General features: G+C 38.6%; 1 protein-coding gene across 4 annotated transcripts in view; it reads right to left on the reverse strand.

The window, feature by feature from the left end:
• Positions 1–25,492, reverse strand: part of AMPH (amphiphysin) — a 247,059-nt gene that overhangs the window by 139,566 nt on the left and 82,001 nt on the right. For all 4 annotated transcript variants that reach the window (XR_004433135.1, XR_004433134.1, XM_033193703.1 and 1 more), the window contains exon 2: positions 15,641–15,721. Coding sequence is in view for 2 of the 4 variants with exons in the window: in XM_033193703.1 (XP_033049594.1) it covers positions 15,641–15,721 (81 nt within the window). In the remaining 2 variants the exon portion in view is untranslated. The remainder of the gene's footprint in view (positions 1–15,640; positions 15,722–25,492) is intronic.

A 25,492-nucleotide genomic window follows, 5' to 3' on the forward strand; every position in this document is an offset into this window, starting at 1 on the left:
ATAGCAATTGATTGATATCAATTAAATATATTAAGGCTTTCTGGTAAAAACATTATCCTATAAGAGAATAGTCTTACTCCAAAACCCAGTATATTAAAAATATTTTTAAATTGTACAAATTGAAGAACCTAACTTGGACTTAAAGACAAGAAAAACGTTCTTAGGCAAAATTAAAATTATTTATTTTATTATTTGTAAATGTGTGTAAAATTCTTAGAAGACTGAAAATACTGTGTCCACAGATACCACAGGAACTAGGGCAGTTTTTGAACCAGGAGTGACCAAAACTTTGCTCTAGTCTCCATAGTCCAGGTTAGGATCAAGCCCAGGCCATGTCAGGCATTCTCCAATGGATAAAAGAGGTATAGTAAATGACAATATAAAAAGAGGAATGTTGACACATGCACTCACATGTTCACTGCAGTACTACTGACAATAGCAGATTTATGAAATCAACCTAGGTACCTATCGGTTGTTAATTAGATTTAAAAAAAAAGTGGTACATATGCACCCACAGAATACTATGCAGCCATAAAAGGAATAAAAATTGAATCTAAGAAGTTGAAAATAAATAAAAATTAAAAAAATAAAAAATCATCTTGGCTATTCTAACTCCCTTGCCTTTCTCTCTCTCTCTCTTTCTCTCTCCCCCTGTATGTATGTATGTGTGTGTGTGTGTGTGTGTGTGTGTATGTGTGTGTGTGTATATATGCGTATAATCTTAGAATCAGTTTAACTCTATCTATAAAACATTCTGTTGGAATTATGGTTTATATAACCTAAATTCTTCAAGACATCAACTTATCAGAAAAAAGTATTCATCTGGGAATCAAACCATCTACATTCCAGGAATAAACTCTCCCTAGTCATAGTACATTATCCTCTTAATATAGTGATGACTTCAATCTTCCAATGTTTCATTGATAAATGTTTTGCATGTATAGTCATAAAGTTTACATAGCGTTTTTAAAAAGAGGGGCTTTGATATTAAATGAGTGAGGCAGCACATAATACACAAAGCAAAGGGTAAATACAGAGAATAAGTGTGACAAGCAGGCAAGTCAAAACTGGGATGCACTTATTAGGTACCTAGCAAGTACTAGAAGCCATTGAAGGTTTGTAAAAATGACTAAACGTTGAGTCTTCCTTTAAATATTTCACAATTTAATAAGAACATAGATACACAGCTAAATTACTATCATGTAAGAAAACTGGATAACAAATAACATATTACTGAAGTATACAGAGGAAAAGAGACTCCTGACTGAGGGGATGGGGAAAATACCACTAGAATATTCCTTGTAAGTTGACCTTAAAGAAGGGTGGGACTTGAGCATAGGGAGAAGGGAGATCCAGGAAGGAAGGGCAATCAAATGATAAGGAAGTAGTTGCAGTGAGGGAAGTGGAAAAGAGTTTGAAAGCCAGCAATTCAGTCCCCAAATTACACTATCAGACATAGACTACCAACTATTCATTGCACCAACTTCCTTTCTGCTTTTAATTACATCAGAGCATCTCAATTCACATCAACCTCCTTAACGGTATCCCTAAAGAGAAAGCCACTTATTTGGCTGTTAGGCAGTTGAGTTCTGCCAAAAACTAAAAGGGGAAGTGTGATCAAATCCTTATGGATGGCCAAAGAAAGACTGAGTGCTATGAATGTGAGAGAAAGCCCAAAGCAAACTCTAGGTACAAATAATTTGTGTCCTATGGAGTGGGCACTGAATAAAGAAAAATTCCAAACAAGTAGAATTTGCTCCAAGTCATGTAAATATATATTCCTAAGAGGGTATCTTAAGGAAACTACCCCAGACAAGAGGTCAGAGATTTTTCTGTGTTAAAATGTATGTATGGGCCAGGTGCAGTGGGTCACACCTGTAATCCCAGCACTTTGGGAGGCCAAGGCAGATCGATCAGTTGAGGTCAGGAGTTTGACCAACCTGGCCAACATGACGAAACCCTGTCTCTACTAAAACTACAAAAATTAACCAGGCATGGTGGCAGGTGCCTGTAATCCCACCTACTCAGGAGGCTGAGGCAGGAGAATCGCTTGAACCCAGGGAGCAGAGGTTGCAGTGAACACAGACAGTACTACTTCACTCCAGCCTGGGTGACAGAGTGAGACTCCATCTCAAAAAAAAAAAAAAAAAAAAAATGTATGTTTAGAGTCAGATACATTTTTTAACAAATGGAAAAAGGTAGAGAGATTTTTGGAAAAGTGCAGACTGAGTAGAACATACCCCTCCATGCATCATCTCTTTTTTTCTTAATACTTCATTAAAGTAAAGGAAATATTATCAGCCACCCCATTTCTATGTTGCTTTCTTGATCTATAGACTTTTCATTCTCTGTTGGAGGGATTCCTATCCCCTCAGTCAGGAGTCTCTCTTCCTCTGTATACTTCAGTAGTACGTTATTTATTATCCAGTTTTCTTACACGATAGTAATTTAGCTGTGTATCTGTGTATCTGAGACCAGGACATTCAGGAGATGCTTCCCATATACAATCTTTGCTGAAATGTCACCAGAATTCTGTCTTCTATTTAAGACCTTGGTGGGTCTTTAATCAGCACCAAGACATTTTCTTTTCTCTCCATTTAACACCCTTGCACATTACATAAAGGACCCAATGATAAGCCTGATCCAATTTTAGGCTCGTTATGCTCTGCCAAAAGATGTCTAACAATGGACAGTAAACTAAACATGAAGACAACCAGCCATTTAATCCCACACTTAATAACATACCGTTAAATGAATGTAGTGACTGCTGTGACCCTGCATTTCAAATACTTCGACCACTGTGATTATTAAGAGCCCTGTGAAGCCACTATTGACTTAAATATATTATTTTTCTACCCTCCTTTTCGCAAACACATGACTGGAATAACGCCTGTTTTATATAAAAGTATTAAAAATCAACAACAGAAAAAATAATGCTCCATATATAACAAACCTGTAATTTGTACTGCCATGGCATGAGTGAGCCTTATCCCCGTGTTGAAAATTCTGCTGAGATTTCCCTCCGCGGCCACAGTGCAACAGGGATAATTAAGGCCAAATCTACCACCCTATGAAGTTTATTACTACAGCTATCATAGGAAATTCCTGATAAGGTAGAGTAATACTGGTTACAATGAGCTGCTTGGGATCTGTGGGGTCACTGCATGAGGTAGCGATAAAAGAGACCTCAAGCAAGGATCTTGTACTTCCAAAAGTCAAGAACCACATTTTGATTCTTTTAGAGTAAATGCAAACAAACTATACATTTTAAATTGATAACTGCCATCCTATTAAAGTCTAAAAAGCAAACTGCTCGCTAAGTTAATATGGCCATATATTAACTGTTATCTTTTCCTCAGGACATTAATAATGCTTATCCTTTAGTACACTTACATGTGTAATAATGTTTGTAGGTTTAGTATTGTTATAGCCCATGGGTCAAATGTGTTCTATAGACATTGATTTATTTTACAAACTCCATTATGAAATTGAATTAGGTGCCAGTATTTTAAATAAGCAGGATACTTCCTGTGATGCATAGGCAGAGTGAGTGAGTATGGCAGGGAGACTCTCAGAAGGCATGGTGCAAGGAGTGAGGGCAGAGAGAATGCAGCAGGCATACCATCAGCAAGCGGGAACTCAGCTAGGGCACTAAGTGGGCATGGATTCTTGGTCAGCAGGCCTCCAGAGGGGAGAGAAGGGGAAAGTGTAGGTACGAATGAAAGTGTAGGGTATGAATCAGCCCACAGCTAGAGAGCTAGAGAGCACGGGACCCTGGACTGGTGCAGCACAGGAGACAAAGAGATGGCCCACATGGTCAGGAGGCTGGTTACATAAAGGAGACTGCGCAAATAAATATACATATATTGAAGATAATGAAAGCAGGTTTCTCACTCTCAAAGAGGAAAGTACAAATCTAGAAAGGGGGAAGGCCCGGCTGGGCGCATTGGCTTACGCCTGTAATCCCAGCACTTTGGGAGGCCAAGGCAGGCGGATCACAAGGTCAGGAGTTTGATACCAGCCTGGCCAATACAGTGAAACTCCCGTCGTTACTAAAAATACAAAAATCAGCCAGGCGTAGTGGCAGGCGTCTGTAATCCCAGCTACTCAGGAGGCTGAGGCAGGAGAATCGCTTGAAACCGGGTGGTGGAGGTTGCAGTGAGGGGAGATTGCAGCACTGCACTCCAGCCTGGGCAACAAGAGTGAAACTCCGTCTCAAAAAAAAAAAAAAAAAGGAGGGGAAGGGAGAGCCCAAATAAAGCAGGAGATACTGAACTGCAGTTAGAAGGGTCATGGTTTCAAATGGATAGATAATATAGATGTCTGTATGTAGACATACTTGTATATAGACATGTGTTGTGTATGTGTGTGTGTGTGTGTGTATACACACATATATATTCTGTCCACTTAGAAGGCCTAAAAGCATGATACCCTAGGAGCAAAGAATACACCTGGAACCCAGATATTGGTTTCTAAATCCCAATCTCCACCAAGATTTTTCCAAAAAACCAGGCTTTCTTGGAAAAATAGCTGATTCCAAGCTATGTGGGCAAGGGAAAGCAAAACGAGATCCTGAAACATCTAGTACCAAAAAGGTAAAAATATTGTCAGAGAATTAAGCAGATCTGTCAAAAGGACAAAGGAGTCAACTCCTAGGAGTTTTCACTGGTTAAGTTTGGGGCAACTGCACTCCAAAACGACTAATAATAATGAATTATAACCCAACGAATAACGTAGGAATACATAAGTACATGCTGATATAATTAATTAATTAAGAAGGAAACATTTTTACCAGGAGTGAGGGCAGAGATAACAACATTTTGCAAAATGATTGTACAATGTCACAATACTCAAAAATTTTACCATTGAGTAGAATGCTAATTAATAAGTTTAGAAGGAATTCAAAATAATTCACAATGTAGCAAGCATCAGAGTAATAGCTGATTTAAAGAAGCATTAGTGGATAAAACTAGTAGGTGACAGTTTGATGAGAAACAGGACATTTACAGTCTCAAACTAATCCCCGCAAAATATTTATTAATATTACTTATTAAATATTTATTAATTTTAATAGAGAAAATACTTATGTATTAACTCTATACTAGAGATACCTGGCAGATATCATCTTATCTTACTAGAGATACCTGGCATATCATCTGTTGAGCTGTGCCATCACAAAGTGATAAAAGTTACCATCACTAGCAGTGGCACAAATAAACATGATGTGTGTTCTGACAGCATACACTGGGCATCACTTACTTTTGTAGTAATCTTCCCAGAAGCTAATTATTAACATGAAGCTAATTATGAGAAAAGTATCAGGCAAATCCAGAGTGAGGGACACTCTACAAATAAACACTGGGAGGTACTCAAAAATGTCAAGATCATGCGAGGCAAGAAAACGCGGAAACACTCTTCCAAGAGAGTTAGTTTAAAGAAACTAATGAAACCTGACAACTAGGGGCAACACGTGACCCTGCATTGGATACAGGCTCTTTAAAAAACACAATTAGGGCATATGTTGCAAACATTTTCTCTGGGCCTCTAACTTGTCTTTTCATCGTCTTCCAAACAGCAAAAGTTTTGTCATAGGCAAAATTTGAGGATCTGTGAATTAGACGGTAATATGGGATCAATGGCAATTCACTGACTTTGACAGAACGAACTATGGCTGTGCAGGATAGCAGGATAGTGTCGTTTTTGGATACTAATGGATGGATGCATAGATGGATGGAGGCATGGAGGCATGGATGCATCCATGTTTAGATAGAATGATAAAGTAATCGGGAAGTCTAGGTGAATGGTACACAGCAGTTCTATATACTATTATTATAGCTTTTTGTAAGGTTACAATTACTTCTAATTTTTAAATATACAAAATAAAATTGGTAAATTTTATTAAAATATGAATTTAATCTTTTCTTGAAAATCTGATGTACCAACGTGGGGCCCACATCCTCCTCTGACTTCTGTGCACTGGAGTTGACAGCTGCTTCTTTATGTCCCATATATTCTATAATTCAGCACAGTCCTCACCACTCCTTACTGTTTTATACCTTGTCTACTTAGCTTGTTTATGTTCCCTGACCTGTCTCGGCAAGAACATGAATCTGTGGCTTCTGCCTTCAAGTGTGTTTGTTCTGACAGAGGTAGTGAGGCAGTATGCTTTTCTAGGTAAGCCTGTGAAAGGGGATATATTTTAATTGATGTTTTAATGATGTAATTATGGAATCATTTGCAGTTGTGTGTGTGTATATATATAGTTATGTGTATATATACACAATTATATATATAATCTATATACAGTTGTGTATATATGTGTAGTTGTGTGTGTGTGTGTATATATATATATAGTGAGAGAAAGAGACCCTGCATCCTGTACTCAGTCTTCCTTGACAGCAACATTTTGTAAAACTATTGTACAATGTCACAACATAGATGCGATCTACCCATCTTATTCAGCTTCTCCCAGTTTTACCCATACTCATTTGTGCTTGTGTGCGTGTGTGTGTGTTTAGTTTTATGCAATTTTACCACATGTGTAGGTTCATGTATCCATCACCACAGTCAGAATACAGAACTTTCTAGTCAGGACAAGAATCCCTTGTATTGACTTTTTATAACCACATCCACCCCAACCCCCATCACTCACTCTTGGCAACCACCAAACTTTACTCCACTTTCTCCACTTCTGCAATTCTGCCATGCCAAAAGAGTTACATAAGTGGAATCCTACAGTATAAAAGCTTTTAGAATTGAATTTTTTCACTCAGAATAATTCCCTGGAGATTCAAGCAGGCTTGGGTGTGTGGCCGTAGTTATTTCTTTTTCATTGTTTACTAGTATTCCATAGTATGGATATACTCCAGTTTGTTTAACTGTTCACCCCTTGAAGGACATCTGGGGTGTTGCCAATTTGGAGCTACTATAAATAAAGCTGCTATGAGCATTTGTGAACAATTTTTTGTGAGAACATAAGTTTTCATTTCTATGGGATAAATGTATAAGAGTGCAGTTGTTGGATTGTATGGTATAATGTCTAATTTTTAAAGAAATAGCCAGACTGTTTCCCACAGTGGCTATGAGTCATTTCACACAATGTATGAGTGATTCCGTTTCTCCAAATCCTTGCCAGCATTTAGCACTGTCACTAGTTTTTATTTTAGCCATCCTGAGAGGTGTATGGTGATTTCTTGTGTGGTTTTAATTTGCATTTCTCTGATGGTTAAATATGCGTTAAAATTTTTTTCATATTCTTCTTTGCTAGCCACATATCTACTGCAAAAAAATCTATCCGTGGTTCCTTTTTTTTTTTTTTTTTTTTTCCGAGACAGAATCTCACTCCATCACCCAGGCTAGACTTCAGTGGCATGATCTCGGCTCACTGCAACCTCTGCCTCCAGGGTTCAAGCAATTCCTCCCCCTCAGCCTCAGTAGCTGGGACTACAGGCACCCACCACCATGCCCGGAGATTTTTATTTATTTATTTATTTTCGGTAGAGATGGAGTTTCGCCATGTTAACTGGGTTGGTTTAGAACTCCTGACCTCAAGTGATCCACCTGCTTCAGCCTCCCAAAGTTCTAGGATTACAGGTGTGAGCCACTGCACCCGGCTGCTATTCATGTTTTTTGTCCATTTTCTAATGGAACTGTTTGAATTTTTTTACTATGGAGTTTTAAGAGTTTCTTTTACATATTCTGGATACTAGTCCTTTCTTGGATATGTAGTTTGCAAATATTTTCTCCCAGTACATAGCTTGTCTTTTCATTCTCTTAACAGCTCTTTTGCAAAGGAAGTTTTTAATTTGCATGAGGTCCAATTTATCACATTTTCCTCTTTTGTATTGTGCTTTTGGTAGCAAATCTAAGAACTCTTTGCCTAACCCTAGATCCCAAAGATTTTCTCCTATTTTTCCCAAAAGTTTTAAAGCTTTGTGTTTTATATTTAAGTTCTTGATCTATTTTCAGTTAATTTTGTATAAGGGTTAGTTTTAGGTCAAAGTTCATCTTTTTGGCCTCTGGATGCCAATTAGTATGGCATTATCTGTTGAAAGGTTATCTTTCTTCCATTCAATTGCTTTTAAACCTTTGTCAAAAATCAGTTGAGCATATTTGTGTGGATCTATTTCTTGGTCACCTATTCTGTTCTATTAATCTACATGTCTATCCCTCTGCCAATACAATGTCTTGATTATTTCACCTATGTAGTAGGCCTTAATATTTGAGTAGAATTTTTCATCCTACTTTGTCTTTGTCACTGTTTTAATTATGATAGGGCCTGTGCATTTCCATATAAATTTTAGAATAAGTTTATCTATGGTCATAAAACTACGTGCTATAGAAATTTCAGGGAATTGCATTAAACCTATAGGTTAATTTGGTGAGAACTGACATGTTCACTGTGTTGAGTCTTCAAATCCATGAATACAGTATATCTTTCCAAGTATTCAGTTCTTTTTTATGTATTTCAGTAGTATTTTATAATTTTAAGCATATAGATCCTCTATGTGTTTTGTTTAGTGTGTACATACATATTTCATTTTCTTTGGAGTGATTATAAATGTTGTGTTTTTAATTTTGATTTCCACATGTTCATTGTTAGTATATAGAAATGTGATTGATACTTACGTGTTGATTTTATATCTTGTGACCTCACTGAACTCATTTATTTGTTACAGTGGTATTTTGGTTGATGTCTTGGGATTTTCTATGTACAAAATTATGTCATCTGCAGATAAAATGTTTGTAATTTCTTTATAAGCTGTACGCCTTTTGTTTCCTTTCATTTTCCTTCTTGTACTGGCTAGGACTTCCATTTCTACACTGCATAGCATTGGCGAGAATGGACATCCCTGCCTTGTTTCCAATTTTTGGAGAAAAGCATTCAGTCTGTTACCATTAATTATATTAGCTGTCGGTTTCTTTGTAGATGTTCTTTACTGAGATGAGGTAATTCTCTTCTATTCATAACTTGCTGAGCATTTTTATTGTGGAATAGGTGTTGAATTTTGTCACAATATTTTTCTACATCAATTGATATAATCATATGATTTTTTTTTCCTTACCCTGTTTATATTATAAGGTAAATTACATTGATTGATTTTGGAATGTTAAACCAGTCTTCCATATCCTGAATAAATCCTATCTGGCAAAGGTGTGTAATTCTTTTTATACATTGTTAGACTTCATTTGCTGATATTTGAAGGATTCTTATATGTAACTTCATGAGACATGTTGGTCTGCAGTTTTCTCTTTTTATGCTATTGTTGTCTGGTTTTGGTATCACGGTAATGCAGCCCACATAAAATCAGTTGAGAAGTGCTCCCTCCTCTTCTATTTTCTGAAAACGATTATATAAAATTGATATTCATTCTTTAAGTGCTAGAATTTTCCAGTGAAACGATCAGAGGGTGTGGAGACTTTTTTCAGATTTTAAATCACAAATCCACTTTCTTTAATATTTATTAAACTATTCAAGTTGTCTATTTCACCTTCATTAAGTTTTGGTAGTTTGTGATTGTAAAGGAATTGATCCCTTGTGGTTATCAAATCTGCAGTATAACATTGCTCATAGTATTCCCTTATTATCCTTTAGATGGCTACAGAAGCTATAGTAATAGCCTTTGTTTCATTTCTGATGTGGGCGATTTGTGTCTTTTTTCTTCCTGTCAGTCCTGCTAGAGGTTTATTAATTTTATTGATTGTTTTCAAAGAATCAGCCTTTTGTTTCATCTATTTTCTCTGTTGTTTCCCTGTTTTCAGTTTCAATGATTTCTGTTCTTTTTTACTTCCTTCCTTCTGCTTGCTTTGGGTTTATTTTCTTCCCTTTCAAGTTTCTTGAGGTAGGAAATTAGATTATTGATTTGAGACCTTTCCTTGTTTCTAATGTAAGCATTTAATGCTATAAATTTCCCTCCCAGCATTGCCTCGGTGTTTCAGGACCAGACACTTTCATTTCCAAGGCCTTGTATTCGCTGAACCTGATTTCCCAGATAATCATTTTTTTTTTTCCCCAGGACCCTACATCCAGAGTTCTAATACTTTCTATCATTTCCCCTATTAAACCAGACTATCTTAAAAGAACTTCATGAAGCTCCTTCTCATCAAGGTGTGAGCAGGGACGTTCATTTCTTAACAGGGCATCCAGCCTCCCAGGTCTACAACCTCGGAAGGAAGTGAGCTCCATCACTGCACTCAAACATCATGGCTGTTCAATATCAGATCATCTTAGTTTATTTGATCTATGCAGATCGCAGATAATCCAGAGCATAGCCACCAAATCTTTATCCATATTTATAATGGACACTAAAAATAGACATCAAACATAGGATTCGAATTTTTAAGGACAAACCAGAGGAAACACTGGTAAAAATTTGCATGAATAAATACAATGCATTGGTCCTCAATGTGTTGTCCCTGGACCAGCATCACTGGCATCACTTAGGAACTTTTCAGAAATGCAGATTCTCAGGCCTTGCCCCAGACATCACCTGCATGGAAGTCACCTAGAAGGCATTGGTACAGCACAGGCTGCTGGGTGGGACCTGCTGTACCAACACCTTCTAGGTAACTTCAATGCAGCTAATGTTTGAAAAACACTGCTCTGAAGGGCACAAAACTTGCCAACTTAGGTTCTTATTCAGAATCCAGAAGGTCTAGTAACCTGACAGGATGCTGTGTAGGCCAAATGAGGCTCTCCACACTGCCATTTGGAATTGGATCATTATTTGAAATAGATCTTATGGGATCACATTTAATCAAGGCAGTAGCTATATCACGAGAAGGTCAAGATTAATATGTAATGAAAGGTAGATACATTAATATACTCACATCATGGTTATCTGTGGCAAAAATAAATGTTCTAAGGTATATACGAGGCCTATCTGCTCAAATTGCAAAAAGCTTCTGAAGGTAAGTATAGCTTTTCATAAATTAAAATTTTATCCACACATTAACATATATACAGTGGCAGTATACCTTTATTTTACATTCTTTCTTAAAACTTCTAAAATTTTTCTCTTTAGTCATTTATATGTACATATACTAGGTTCTTGAAAATGTCATGAAACTGCTTACAAAAATACATACCATATACAGCATCTCTTCCATCCCAGAAATAAAAACGTACTCTAGGAATGCATTCAAAGTGATAATTTCTGTCACTCATTCAGCTTCAAGTTTAGCAAGTATTTGTTAAGTTTACTTGCAAAGCACTAGCTCCCGTGGAAATAAAAACATAAAAGCAATAAAACAGGATCCGTGTGCCCAAGAGGGGTGAGTTCAGTGTAAGGAGAAGACATGGCCCAGCTTTAAACAGCTGCTAGAGCATCATACTCATGGGAGGCTGGTCTGAATTCTCACCACTGGAGAGGATGTCAAGGTCCCAGGGTTTCTTCTCTTATTGGTTCATATTACACAAAAGTTAGCCCATCACTCAGTCATGGCCAGGAGGAGCCACACAACACTGCTATGGTATTTCAGTGAGGGAATGGAAGCCTATGGAGATGCCAGAAGGAGAACCAAGGCTCTCTTTCCTTTATTTGAACTATTGTTGTTAGACGGGACCTAGATGAGGGTGCTCACACCTGCACTCACTAAAATGTGACCAAATAGTTGGTTATCTAGACTCAACCAGCCCTCAATGTATCTTCTTTTAATTAGCACACTTGCCACAGGTGCAGCATCTTACTGGGCGAGTTTATTAGCAGGAAGGAGGGAAAGAAACCAAGGACCTTCCTCCCACAGGGGACCTTTTTCTCTGCTCATTAACAGATCTGTCAGCAGAAAACCGGTAGAACTGAAAGCAGGTGATGTTCACACCAGTCAATTTTGCTACTTGTTAGCAGCTTTCATAACAGACAGAAAATAGAATGGGGAAGCAAGGCCCTCTAAGGAGGAAATGAAATCAGATTTTGTTCTTTCTGCTGGATTTCTACAATCCTTGCTCTCCTTAGAATGCATTGTCATGGAAAATTCCAAGTTCTCTGTAGAAGAGTTCATTCTGTTCCCTGATGCACTACTCCTAATTACTTCCTCCCTCCTTCCCTCCTTCCTTTCCTCCCTTCCTCCCTTCCTCCCTTCCTCCCTTCCAAAATGAGTTCTCACTGTGTTGCCCAGACTGCAGTGCAGAGGCTATTCACAGGCATGGAGTTTTGACCTGCTCCATTTTCAACCTGGGCAGGTTCACCCCTACTTAGGCAACATGGTGGTTCCCTGCTCCCAGGAGGTCACCATATTGATGCTGAAATTAGTGAGGGCACCCAATCAGCATAGCACATGACAACCCAGAACTCCTGGGCTCAAGTGATCCTCCAGCTTCAGCCTGCTGAGTAGCTGGAACTACAGGCATGCATCACGGTACCAGGCTCTCCTTGCTTTAATTAAGTAGTTTATGAAACGTGGACCACAAAAGCAACAGCAATTGGGAGTCCAATGGACAAAAGAAAGTATGTACAGACCCTTTATCGATGCTCTCAGCCTCACACAAACCATGTTGAAGGAAAAGAAGTTTGAGATCAAAAGGAAAACTTAGAGTTGGAATAAAATAAAGCAAAGCCCCAAGCCAGAGTTCAAACACAGACCTTTCAGCCACTTTTGTTTCCAACATGAACAAGCAAGGAATATATCAATAACTACAAGGATCTTATGATTTTGTAAAAGGAAACTAAAAGCAAGATAATCGAACCTCCATAAATGTTTGAATAATTCTAGAACATCCTAGAATAGTCTACTTCTTTATTAAGCACTACTTGAGTGTAGTCAGAGGACTATAATACAATGCACAAATCCAAATATGGTTTCATTTTATACTATCAATAGTATCTTTTGGGATATAAAATATATATACTTATAGAAAAAATGTGGAATCTAGGTTTCCTAGGTTAGATAATGTCTTTAGAGTATGTAGCCTTTAGATAATACTTTCTCTTCAGATTACTGATTCACCATCACATTAATACTAAGAATAATAGACCATGCAGATGTAACCATAATCTTGGCAGATCCTTCCTTCTAAGTTAATGTTTCTACATAAGCACCACTCCTTTTTCAGCATACGCAATACATACAAATTGATCACCAATACATATTGGGGTAAGAGGATTCGTCTCTCAGTAGAGTATTACTAAAATCAGCCTTCGGCTACACTTCTCAACCTTTAATATGTTTCAAAAGAATATAAATAAATCCCTCCCCTTCTCTTCCTTCTATTCGCCTTCCCTTTCTCTTTGTCTCTCTCTTATATACAAACAGGGGTAAGGCACTCTCCTTCCTCACTCCACTATAATGATTATAAACTGTCTGATAAAAATATATCAAAATGAGATACGAAAATGCAAGATGTTTTAGGTGCAAAAATATTTTCAGAGTGGACCAAATGGGGTCAAGAAACTCCCTGAGAAATAACATTTCCTAGATTTATAGTCTATTTGCCTTACTCTTATGAAATAGAATTGCTTATTCAAATTTCCCCAAGTTTTGAAGTTTCACACAAGTTTTAAAAACTGCTAATATTCTTGGGAGAACTAAGGTGGTAATCTTCACGGTTGCCAATATACTATGCCCCATAACATTTGAAAATGAATATTGTATGTAGTGACCAAAATACATAGCAGGACAGCAGTTTAAAGTCACCCCATTCTGCTGATCCTAGTGGCACAGAAGGGTACAATGTGAATCCATAGGTAGGGAAAACTGTAAACATGAATCACTTCTTCAATCTAAATCCAATCTTTTAGAGCAGACATTTAGGATTGCCTGCAAAGTCACAGGGCCCTAATGGACAAGTTTGTGTATGGGAGGTTCCTGAGATCCAAGACAATGATCTATTTGAGAGTTACCCACATGCAGAAAATGTGTGAAAAATCACCAGATGAGAACAGAAGTTGATTTGTAGACACTTTCTCCTGGAGGAGAGTAGGAGAGTGCTTATTCTGTGGGCCCAAGTCCAATATTTCCCTAGGAATTCTCTTTCCTACCTTTATTAAGCCAAAGCTCTCTGTAATATTTGTTCATTTGGCCATGATCAGTTTTTCTCTCTGTTACTGTTGGTTCTCCAGCTCCCCTCTCCCTTTTCTCACGTTCAGATAGAACATGTTTGCTATCCCATTCGTGGTAAACAGACTGCCTATCACATCTGCCAACCCTTAGTCTTGGGATGAAACTGGAGACATTCAGGAATGTGTTTTGGCAAAACTGATCTACCTGGCTCCATACCTGCTGAAATGTATAATCCCTCTTGGTGAGGAAACGAAATAGAATGTCTTGGTGAGAGAAACAGCAGGAACCCTGATACACAAATGGAAGAAAGAAACCTCCAAGGGGTCAGGAGCAAAGGGGACAAAATAAAACCTGTGATGATTTCCCATTGTTGGTGTCATCTCTGAGGCCATAATTCCTTCTGTGGACACTGGTAGCTCCAGTGACAGCAGGAAAATAAATCCATGTCCTTATATTGTTCCGCACATAATTAGACATTATAACGCCCAAACCCCATTTCCCAAGGCCTTCTCACCCTGCCTTCTTCCCACCCCATCTCTAAGATGATCTCTAGACTTGAGGCTTCTAACCTCAGAGGGCCCCACTCCTATCTTCCCCTCCCCAGCCCTTATGTGTGTTACCGAAAGAGAGATATTCTAGCCAATTATCCAAGCATTAGAGATCAAGACATAGTTTAAAAATAGTTTCTATATTCACATGTCTGTTAAACATATACACTACAGGAACAAACATCACAATCTGTTTCTCAACCTTTTTTTATCGTTGTCACCTCCCCAAGGAGTCTTTTAAGACTTTTTTCCTAATTACACCGCCTGTAAAATTTTAACACCATAAGTATACTATATATCTGTTTATCTAATGTATGTTTATCTTTGCTTTATACACTGAAAAAGTTTTCTTCACCCACCAAGAACCAATTTTCAGCCCCTTAGGGAAGGTATCAGTATACTCCCTGTTGCGAATGCATGCTCTTGAAGCATGCAACAATTAAGGTTATTTTATCGGAAGTGTTAAACTACTGCTTTTCTAATGTTCAATGAAATATAAATCTTCAGAAACACCAGCATTCCTATAGACCAGTCATCTGTATTAAAGTGGTCCAAGACTGGGCCTGGTAGCTCACACCTATAATCCCAATACTTTGGGAGGCCTAGGTGGGTGGATCGCTTGAGTCCAGGAGTTCAAGACTATCCTAGGCAACACGGTGAAACCCCATCTCCACTAAAAACACACACAAAATAGCCACATGTGATAGTGCACACCTGTAATCCTGGCTACTCAGGAGGCTGAGGTGGGAAGATCACCTGAGTCCAAGGATGTTGAGGCTGCAGTGAGCCAAAATTGTGTCACTGCACGCCAACCTGGGCAATCTGAGGGAGACCCTGTTTCAACAAATAAAGTATCATAAAAAACTAAAGCAATCCAGGACAGCAGAGTCTTTATCTCCTGGGATTCCAACATCTACTGTCTATGGCCTTTTCCCATCTTCCATAGGAAATTCTACAGAATTAGCAAGTGTTACTCTCAAGTTAGTGCCAAACCCATCTATTCTTTTTTTAATCTTAATGCATTTTGCTTATATGCTAAGACACAAACACATTTAAACCATTTCCCACTCCAGAAACTAAACAAATGGACTCACTTCTTGCCGTTTGAAGTTCTGGACATATTCTTCGAACTGTTCGTCTTTTGTCTCATCAGCTTTCCCCAGTTTCTGGAGGACCTAATTTGCAAATAAAACAAAATGTTTAATTTAATAATGTTTTAAAAGAAAGATGTGCATTTTCTGTTAATGGAGCAAGGCTGATGTTTTGCTCTTAGGAGTAGAGCAAAAACTATCAGCACTCCTAGTTTTTCTGTTCTGGAAACATCTTGGCTTGGTAGCTGTGGAGTTGAACAAAAAAAACTGAATCCCAGTCCTGCCCCTCACAGGCTGTGTGGCTTTGAGCAAGTGTTGTGCTACACTGCACTTATTTCTTTATATAACTGTTTCCTTTAGCAGGCTGTGCATGACTTAGAGACAGAAGCTATGCCTTATTTGTCTTTTTGTCCAAAGCATCTGGCACAATGCTGAATGCATAATTGGTACTCAGCTGCTTGTGAACAGTAGACCAAAGCTGTCTGACTAAAGCATTCATCCACTTCAGTGGTCCCCAACCATTTTGGCACCAGGGACCAGTTTCATGGAAGATAATTTTTCCACTGACCAGAAGATAGCGGGGGGAATGGTTTCAGGATGACTGAAGCACACTACATTTATTGTGTACTTTATTTCTATTATTATTATTACATTGTAATATATCATGAAATAATTATACAACTCACCATAATGTAGAATCAGTGGGAACCCTGAGCTTGTTTTCCTGCAACTAGATGGTCCTATCTGGGGGTGATGGGAGACAGTGACAGATCATCAGGCATTATATTCTCATAAGGAGTTTGCAACTTAGATCCCTCGCATGTTCAGTTCACAGTAGGGTTTGCTCTCCTATGAGAACCTAATGCTGCTGTTGATCTGACAGGAGGCGGAGCTCAGGCAGTAATGCTCCCTCCCCTGTTGCTCACCTCCTGCTGTGTGGCTCGGTTCCTCACAGGCCACAAACTGGTACCAGTCCGAGGCCGGGGTTTGGGGACCCCTGAACTACTTCATCGGGACAGTGTTAGAAGCCAGGATGATGGTAAGTTCCATCTCAACCATCTTCTGATACTCCCTTCAACTCAATAAACACTCAAAGAAAGCATGGGATACACAGGCCCCATACTAAACAGGGGTCCCCCAGAAATACGAAAAAACAAGGCCCCAACAATTGATCCTAAAAAATGTATTTTTTAGCAGAATAGACAAGGCAGGTCCACAAATAACAAATCAAAGATAAGTTAAAGACACAGCATACAGCCTCTTTGCGACAGAGGACATAAGTAACAAATTGCGCTTAATGCCTTTAAAAAGTAGGGCAGAAGGAAGATAACTAATATACTTTAGGAATATATGAAGAACTCATTTTCCTGAGTAACAAAATAAATGATACACATCTCTTGCTTTACTAGACATTTTCATAGCTCATATATTTTCCCCAAGATATATTGATAATGTTATATTAATAAATGAACCTAAGTATCAAAGTAGTTATCCAATAAGTCAGAGTCCATGCAGATTCCTTCAAGAGGTAAATTTTATTTGGAGCAAAAGTAATTACTCTAAATGAAAAACGATGTTTTATTCTATTATAAAACTAGTTGTTCATAAAATGTGCTTGTATTTCTTCCTTTTCACTGTTATTAACAAAGATATATGTTTTAAATAAAATTGTATACAGATTCACACATGTATTACCAATTGTTCAATATCACTCAATTTCATTTCACAAACCAATACTACATGTAAGTAATAGGAAATATGTTATTTTTCATTGTAAATGCACTGTTTTTCAAAAGTTGGAGGAATCTAGTATCATAAATATTGAAAGGACATATAATCACTGTATTAACTAATATTGTCCCATCACTTATATAAGAGTTTCTTTGAAAGCTGGAGTAGAATACACTGCATTTTTTGAAGAATTGGGCATTGTAACTAAGGAAGAATTGATAAGCATAAGAAACATGAAATTATGTATATATGTAAAAAGACTATAACTATGTTAAAAAGTTAATAGTGGCTATTTCTGGATGATAAGATTAAGGGTGATCATTATTTTCTTCTTTATAACTTTCTATATTTTCCACAGTTTTCTTAATGTTTAAAGTAACAAGAAAATTCACTAACAATGGTTAAAGTAACAAGAAAAGAGTTTATCATACTATAGAGTTTCTATAAGAAATGTACATATTAGATTTTAGTACAAGTTAAGTGGATGTGTTGGTAGCTGGTTAAAAACTCCCATCAAAAAAAAAAAAAACTCCCATCAAAAATATTGACAAGAAAATTAATATAAACTGAAAATAAGACTTCTAGAGGCAACCATGAAGGACCTATATCCGATTAAGTGGCTCACATGTAAGATAAAGGTATTAATAGTGCCTACTTCACAGTGTTGTATGGAACCACCAAGGATGCACATGGAAATGCCAAGCTATGATGACCAGCATATAGTTAATGCTCAGTAAAGAATATCTATTATTTATAGATATTTTTATCTAACCCCACTGAACATCACCAGTTTATAAGCTTATACTGAGAAAAAGCCAGAGAGAATGTTGAAAATTTTACATGACCAGAATCAGGGTTCACAAAAGACCTTCTTTAACAAGATGAAATTCAACAAGGATAAAATGTAGGACAAAAATGTAACTGTACTAACACCAGATTTATTATTCAACTTTCAAACAAATGCAACAAGACAGATGTTAGGGATGGGTGGTTTCCACCCTTAAGTAGAAGTAAGGGATGACTTTAACAGATAGTCAATATGAGCCAACGAAGTGATGTTGCTGCCAAAGCATCTAATGTAATCTCAGTCTGCACTAACTTAATAACTTAATAGCTTAATAGCTATCAGGAAAGTGGTCCTGGATGCTCTCAGAGGTGGACAAGTTGGTAAACACATAAATACACAGAAAATCTGGAGCCAAAAGAAGGAGCTCTCAAAAAGGCAAAGAGAGTTGATACTATGTGATGAGAAGAACATTTGATATGATTTGGTATATTAGCAGGGAGAAGAGAAGACCCAAGGAAAAGAGCACAGCCATCCTCAAACACTGGAAGAACCATCACAATAAAGAAGGATCAAACTTGCTCTGCCAGAAAGACTCAAAACTCACATCAGTAGGCAAAAAGTGCATGAAAAATTTGTTTTCACAAAACATTTTCATCATAGTTTTGTAGAAATTAAATAGTTTATTGCTAGAGTTAATGTGTTCACCATTCTAGAAGTCCTATGAGCTTAACCAATAGTTAGGGTCCCAGAGAAGAGACTTACTCCTCAAACAGGTAAATAGACTAAGTCACATTTCAAATACAATCTGAGAATCCATAATAAATTTATTACGTTAGACATTTTCCCTAGTGAAGAATGCAAATCACAATGAACAGTAGCAAAAAAGAAATCCTCTTCGTGTTTACTAAACACTGTGCGTCAAACACTGGGCTAAGGGGCTGCAGGAATAACAGGCTACATTCTAGGGACTGTGATTTTTCAATAGTATTCAAACCCGGGGTTGGAGGTGTGGAACTGAAGTGGACAAGGGTGGTGTGATAGACAGAGGGCAGATTACTGAAAGGCTTAGGCAGCAAGACTCAGAACTTTGATTTTCTTGTAAAGACCATGGAGAGCCAATGAAGTGTTTCTCTGGAGGGAGCCACATGGAAAGGTCTGCACTCCTTGGTGACAATGTTAGAAGAAGGCAAGATAGAAATAATGAGACCAATTAAGAGGCTTTTTAATGGTCCAAGCAATAAATGACAGAACTGGAGCTAGGAAACAGATAAATCTTTAAGAAATATAATGCACAGTATATAATGGCTTGTGAGTTGAAAAGCATGAAGGACAGAGTGAAGGATGACCTCAGATTTCTGCGGGAGAGACTGAGTAGGCATTGATTCCTTCAAACAAATTAGAAATCATTTTGGACATACAGGGTTTGAGACAGCTCTGTGGCATCCAGGTAGAGATATGGTAAATAGGGCCAAGGTTCTGAGAGATGCTCTGAGCTACAGTTATACTTTGGAAATCACCAGAGTATGGTGATAGTGAAGCTGCTACAGTGTATGAAAAAGCCCAGAGAAAATATGATGTACAGAAAGAAGTGGGCCAAAGACAGTCCCGAAATATCATTATTTAAAGAATGGGCGGAGGAGGAGAATCCTTGACAGGAGACTGGGGACTCAGAGGTATGGTCAAACCAGGAGCAAATTCACAGAAACCAAAGGAGATAGTTTTAATTGCTACAGAGAACTCAAGCAAGTTAAAAAGCAAAAGCCCTGAAAGTGTCCACTGGATTTAGGAACCAGAAGGTCCCTGGGGTCCTTGCCAAGGGCTATGAGTGGAATGGCAGTCAGAAGACAGATCATAGTAGATTGAGCAAATAGAAGGAGAGGAATCTGAAGAGCATGCAGGTACTCTTTCCAGAACTTAGGGGCATAAAGAATCAAAGGAGCAATTCCTGACCCTGTTTCTAGGCCAGAGAGAACTGATCAAAGAAAAGAGGCAAGAGCTATGAGGGTGTCATACAGTAAGAAAAGTTCCAAAGGGGGTGGAAATGGCGGCATCTCAGATTCACTAGAAAGGACCCATCTTGCTCGGGAAGAGGCACAGCCATTCCTCAGAAACATGAAGGATTTCTGAGAAGGCAGGGAAGATTGCCTGTGTAAAGGCCAAATTGGAAGGAACGCACACATGACAGATCCATCTCTCCTGTGTGGTAAACGACCAGATCATCTGCTGAGCAGCAGTGGGGTGAGGTCACAGGAAAGGTCCCGAGGAGAGGGGAGTGATTCAGATGTGGAACAGGAAAAGATGAGAACCAAAAACACATGACATGAATTTTAGATGAAACTGAAGGCCCCGCTGAAGCAAAGACCATGATGTGCAGTTGCCCATATGTAAGCAGTTTTGTGATTTTTCTCCAGCAGCCTCAATGGAGGTGGTAAGATTGATCTGCTATATAGAAAAGATCTTAAGGCACCAAAGACAGCGAAACCTAGAACTGAGATGACTAAAAACATCTTTTGCCTTGCTCTATGTCACGAGTATTTGACAGTGAGCTGATAATTTAAATGACCTCTCTCATTAACCACTCCTTTGGCAGTGTTGAAAACACCAATTAAACCTGAACAGTGTGGCACTGTTGATATTACAGGAGGATTACTACGTATTTATGTATTTGATATGCAGATTTTGACATCAACATGACACATCTTCCACCTACAGGCAAAAGGAAGAAAGTTCAGTGCCTCATGCATTTTGGCTTAAGACTTGAATCTTTTACTTCAAAGATAATTTCATCTACACTGACACTTTAGTATTTTGAAACAGTAAGATTTTTGTTGTTGCTTTTAGTGCTGCTGTTTTTCAAATGCAAAATAATACACTACGTTGAATAAGCTTTTCTAATTCCACTTCCTTTCAGTGAGATTCTGACATATTCTGTTAGGGATGTGTGCTCCTCCTCCGACCCTCACCCCAAGCTCAGAAGCTCTGACCTAGTCCTAAAAGACATCATGACATACGCAAGTAAAAAATTAAATAGTAAGGAAAAGTAGGAATATGGTAACTTGGAATATTTCATCTTAAATCATCTTTCAATCTCTCCTAAGGCAGTTAGTTCCTCAGCTTGGGTTGCAAGGGCTGCCCCAATGATAGATGTCTCACATTCTCTTCTAGGGCAATTGCCCATGTATAAAGTGCCCAAGTGTCCCTAAAAATTTAGAACTCTTTGATTTGGGCAGTTTCTCCATACTATAAAGCCAAATTTCTGATCAAGTTTCAAGTCTTCATAGTGCAATACAAACTAAATCCTACTATAGTAAGAGAATAATTGCCTTCTCTTACCATTTTAAATTAGGAGTGGAATATTGTGTTGGCAGCTTTCAAAAAAGTGACTGGCATTTTAAGTCAAAGATAAAGTTCACAATCTTCCATTCCACACAGAAATAACTTCTGTTAATCAGGAGAAAAGATCAAAGAAAAATCAAGCTATGAGAAGGTGTGACCCCAAGCAAAAAAAAAAAAAAAAAGCTAGTCCTACAATCAGAAATGGGGCAGCTGAGGAGAGGAGAGGCTGCAGGTCACAAAGCAGTTCAAGGCAAAGGCCAGGCATGGTTTGTTACTGAGACAAGAATGATGGCAGGGTTGGCCACCAAGATGCTTTAGTGACATTCATCCATTGGATGAGGTCTCCAACTAGACCATTTTCCAGCTCTGGGTTACTCACACTTCCTTGAGCCAGACTCTAAAAGTCAAGAAAAAAATCATACAATTTTATTAGTCTTCTTTAACAAGGAGACACCTCTCTCTTCACATTTTCTGTTCTTACAAAAAAAAAAAAAAAAAGAAGAGCACATAAAATAATGTGTACATTCTCCATGTTGTTGATCAGGAGTGAACTAAATCAGAAGGCCATGGACTCTTCTGGGCAGGACATGGAGAGGTGGTCTTCCACTTGTGCCCATGTCCAGATGATGCATTCACTCATCAGTCCATATACCCACCTATCCATCAAGAGTTCTTATCTTGTTCTCACCCTAACACTACAAAGTCCCATAGCTTACGACTGGAGAGGGAAGGTAAGTGCAGGGTAGCTGCTTGTCCTAAAGCTTCCTGCTGGGCACGTCCTACACTGTTTCCCAAACTTCAGGGTACTAGTCCTTTGTCCTCTTTCTCAGTGTGTTTCAGGACTTAAGGAAGCAGATTTAATTTGCCCTCATGTGAGAGGACTGAGATGAAACACTAGAAATGCATCTTTCGGTGTGGCTCATGGGCCTTCGTGGTCCTCACATTGTCCTCCAGCTTCCCCTCTGGGGGATTTATGTCTGTACCATTACGACATCTACTTCTTACCTTGGTAGATTTTAACAGTGCATTAGCCATCACGTCATCAAAGCCTCTGAGGCTGGCATGAGCCTTCCTGCCAATTCTGGGAAACACTTCTGGGAAAGTAAACAAGAGATAAGAGAGAATATTCACAGCCTCTGTCCCATCTGAATGGCCTTCAGATTTTAAAAGGTTGAGAATGACATAAAGTAGAGAAATTACATGTCTCGTACATGAGTAGGTTTATCCTAAGTGGGACAGAGGCAACTGGGAATTAGAAAACTAGGGAGAAGAGGAAATTTAGTCCCTAGACAGGAACAGAGGTAAGTGAGAAGGGCCCTAAAAGGCAGTGCAGTAAGCACCCGCCAAGGCTGCTTTCCAATCACACATCTACCTGAAAAGGTATCATGTTCCAGAACGCTGCTCTCTTCTCTCCTCCCTAATACTTTCAATTTCAGGACACTCAGTCCTCTGACTTCAAGAGGAAAAAAAAATATTGGTGGGGAAAAACAGCTTGAGGAATATTGACCTGGCAAAGATTTGAGTCCTAGCATCCAAAATGATTCGCTTCTCCAGGAGTTGGTGCCTGCTGGCTGTCCCTCCGGATTGAGTCACCTTGTCCCAGAATTACTTTTTCATGAACCTGATATCCTCAGGATGCAGCCCAGAGTATAATAATTATACCAAAACCCAGTGGGAGTCTGCTAAAGCCTGCGAGTCATCCCATGAGACTCAGATAAAGACCAGATTTTCCTTCTCCAGTGGCCCCATTCACAAACAGAGCACTGTCTCATGTCATTATTGCACAGGATAATGTAATGAATCTCCAACCTCTTTAGATCATGTAAATTAGTCCTTATGTTCCTTAGCTAGGCAAAGGGATCTTCCATATACTACCAACCAGATGTTCGAGAGAAAGCTCACATCTGCCACACTGGTAGCAACCAGTCCTGCATCAGAGCTGCTGTAAACACACATGGCCACAGAAGCCAGAGAGGGTTCTACATTTGGGAAATTCACCACAGAACAGGTCTGTTCCTGATTGCTTTATACAGATTCTTCAGGCAGTTTTCATGTCAGTTACCCATTAGACCAACAAAAGATGAGTTAGCAATGTAAAAAATGATCTCCTGTAATCCCAGCACTTTGAGAGGCCGAGCCAGGAGAATTGCCTGAGCCCAGGAGTCGGAGACCAGCCTAAGCAACATGGCGAGACCACATCTCTACAAAAATTAAAAAAGAAAAATTGGCCGAGTGCAGTAGCTCACACCTGCAATCCCAGCACTTTGGGAGGCTGAGGCGGGTGGATCACAAGGTCAGGAGTTCAAGACCAGCTTGGTCAATCTGGTGAAACCCTGTCTCTACTAAAAATACAAAAATTAGCCAGGCATGGTGGTGCATGCCTGTAATCCTAGCTACTTGGGAGGCTGAGGCAGAAGAACCACTTGAACCCAGGAGGCGGAGGTTGCAGTGAGCCGAGATCATGCCACTGCTCTGCAGCCCAGGTGACAGAGCAAGACTCCGTCTCAAAAAAAAAAAAAAAGAAAGAAATTAGCCAGGCATGGTGGCATGTGCCTGTGGTCTCAGCTACTTGGGAGGCTGAGGCAGGAGGATCGTTTGAACCCAGGAGGTCAAGGCTGCAGTGAGCTATGATCACATTGCTGCACTTCAGCCTGGGTGAGAGATCAAGACCCTGTTTCAAAAAAATTAAATATGAAAAATTAAATATGAAAAAACACTGACCTGCCGTACAAATATTAAAGGAGATGTTGACTCAGGTAGAACAAAAATTCCACAAAACTCCACCCAGGATTTCAAATGGGAGCTGTAAGTTCCCTAAGGCAGGAAGGGGCCGCTAGTGGTGACGGGTATGAAACAGATGAAGAAGATAGATAGGACATGTTCTTGCTTTTCTTCCTCTTATAAAAAATGCCCACTTAACTAAATCTATAATTCTCTAATTTATTAGCTATCACCTATGGAAATTTACAATATATCAAGCACAGATCTAAGTGTCCTATATCTAAAAATGTATTTAATCCTCCCAATAATCTTGTGAGTTAGGTTGCTATGATTATGTTCATTTTACTCATGAGAACATTGAAAATTAGAGAGGTGAAGTAATTGATCTCCGTCATATAGCTGGTATGTAACCAAGCTTATGGAAGGCTGGGATTTGGTTTTCAGCTACCCTTCTGATTTACCATGATCTTTCTGGAATAGTGTTTTCCAAAATGTGTTCCATGGGACATAATCTCAGGAATCTCTATAAAAAAAATTCCAAGGGCAATTTTGTTTGAAAAATACCAAAGACTATATATCCATCTACCGAGTCTCAAAGAATATTGTTAAAGAAAAAAAGAAAGAAATCACAATACCTGTAAAGTACAATGTGAACATGTATCAGTGATTATTTTTTTACTCATTAATTAATGAGGAAACTGATAAGATCCTAACCACTATACTATAATGCCGTAAAAACAGGAGCAGAGAAAGAAACACAGCCTGGTGACCACACTCTTCTACTTTCCCCTTTACAATTAAGTCATTTTCCTCTATTTTAGATTCTACTCTGACTAACCACATCATATTGTCAGGAACTCAAACATAGTAACTGCTTGATCCATACTTTCATTAAATGGAAACTATATGACATCATCTCCCTCCCAAAATAGGTTATTGTATTAATTCAAATACCCTAGGAGAGGAAGCAAGTTATACAAAATATATGTTCTCCATACTCTGTCTTCACTTAGAGGAACCGAATTAGCCTCTGATGAGCAAAAGGCCAGAGGACATCTCTTCCTTGTAAGAATATTATGGATCAGGCCACCAAGGGGGTCTCATAGGAGCATCAGGAAAACACAAATGACCATGGCCTCCCTCTAGATACCAGGTTCTATATCTGGGGTCCATGAACAGATCCCAAGATGTCCAGGAATCACCTGGAATTGTGGCTAATATAATATGGCTGTGCCTTTTATTAGGAGGGGAGGAAGGGTCTCCTGGTTTCTGTAAGGTGA

This window comes from Trachypithecus francoisi, unplaced genomic scaffold (assembly GCF_009764315.1).
Source record: "Trachypithecus francoisi isolate TF-2019V2 unplaced genomic scaffold, Tfra_2.0 Lachesis_group4, whole genome shotgun sequence".
NCBI classification, from domain to species: Eukaryota; Metazoa; Chordata; class Mammalia; order Primates; family Cercopithecidae; genus Trachypithecus; species Trachypithecus francoisi.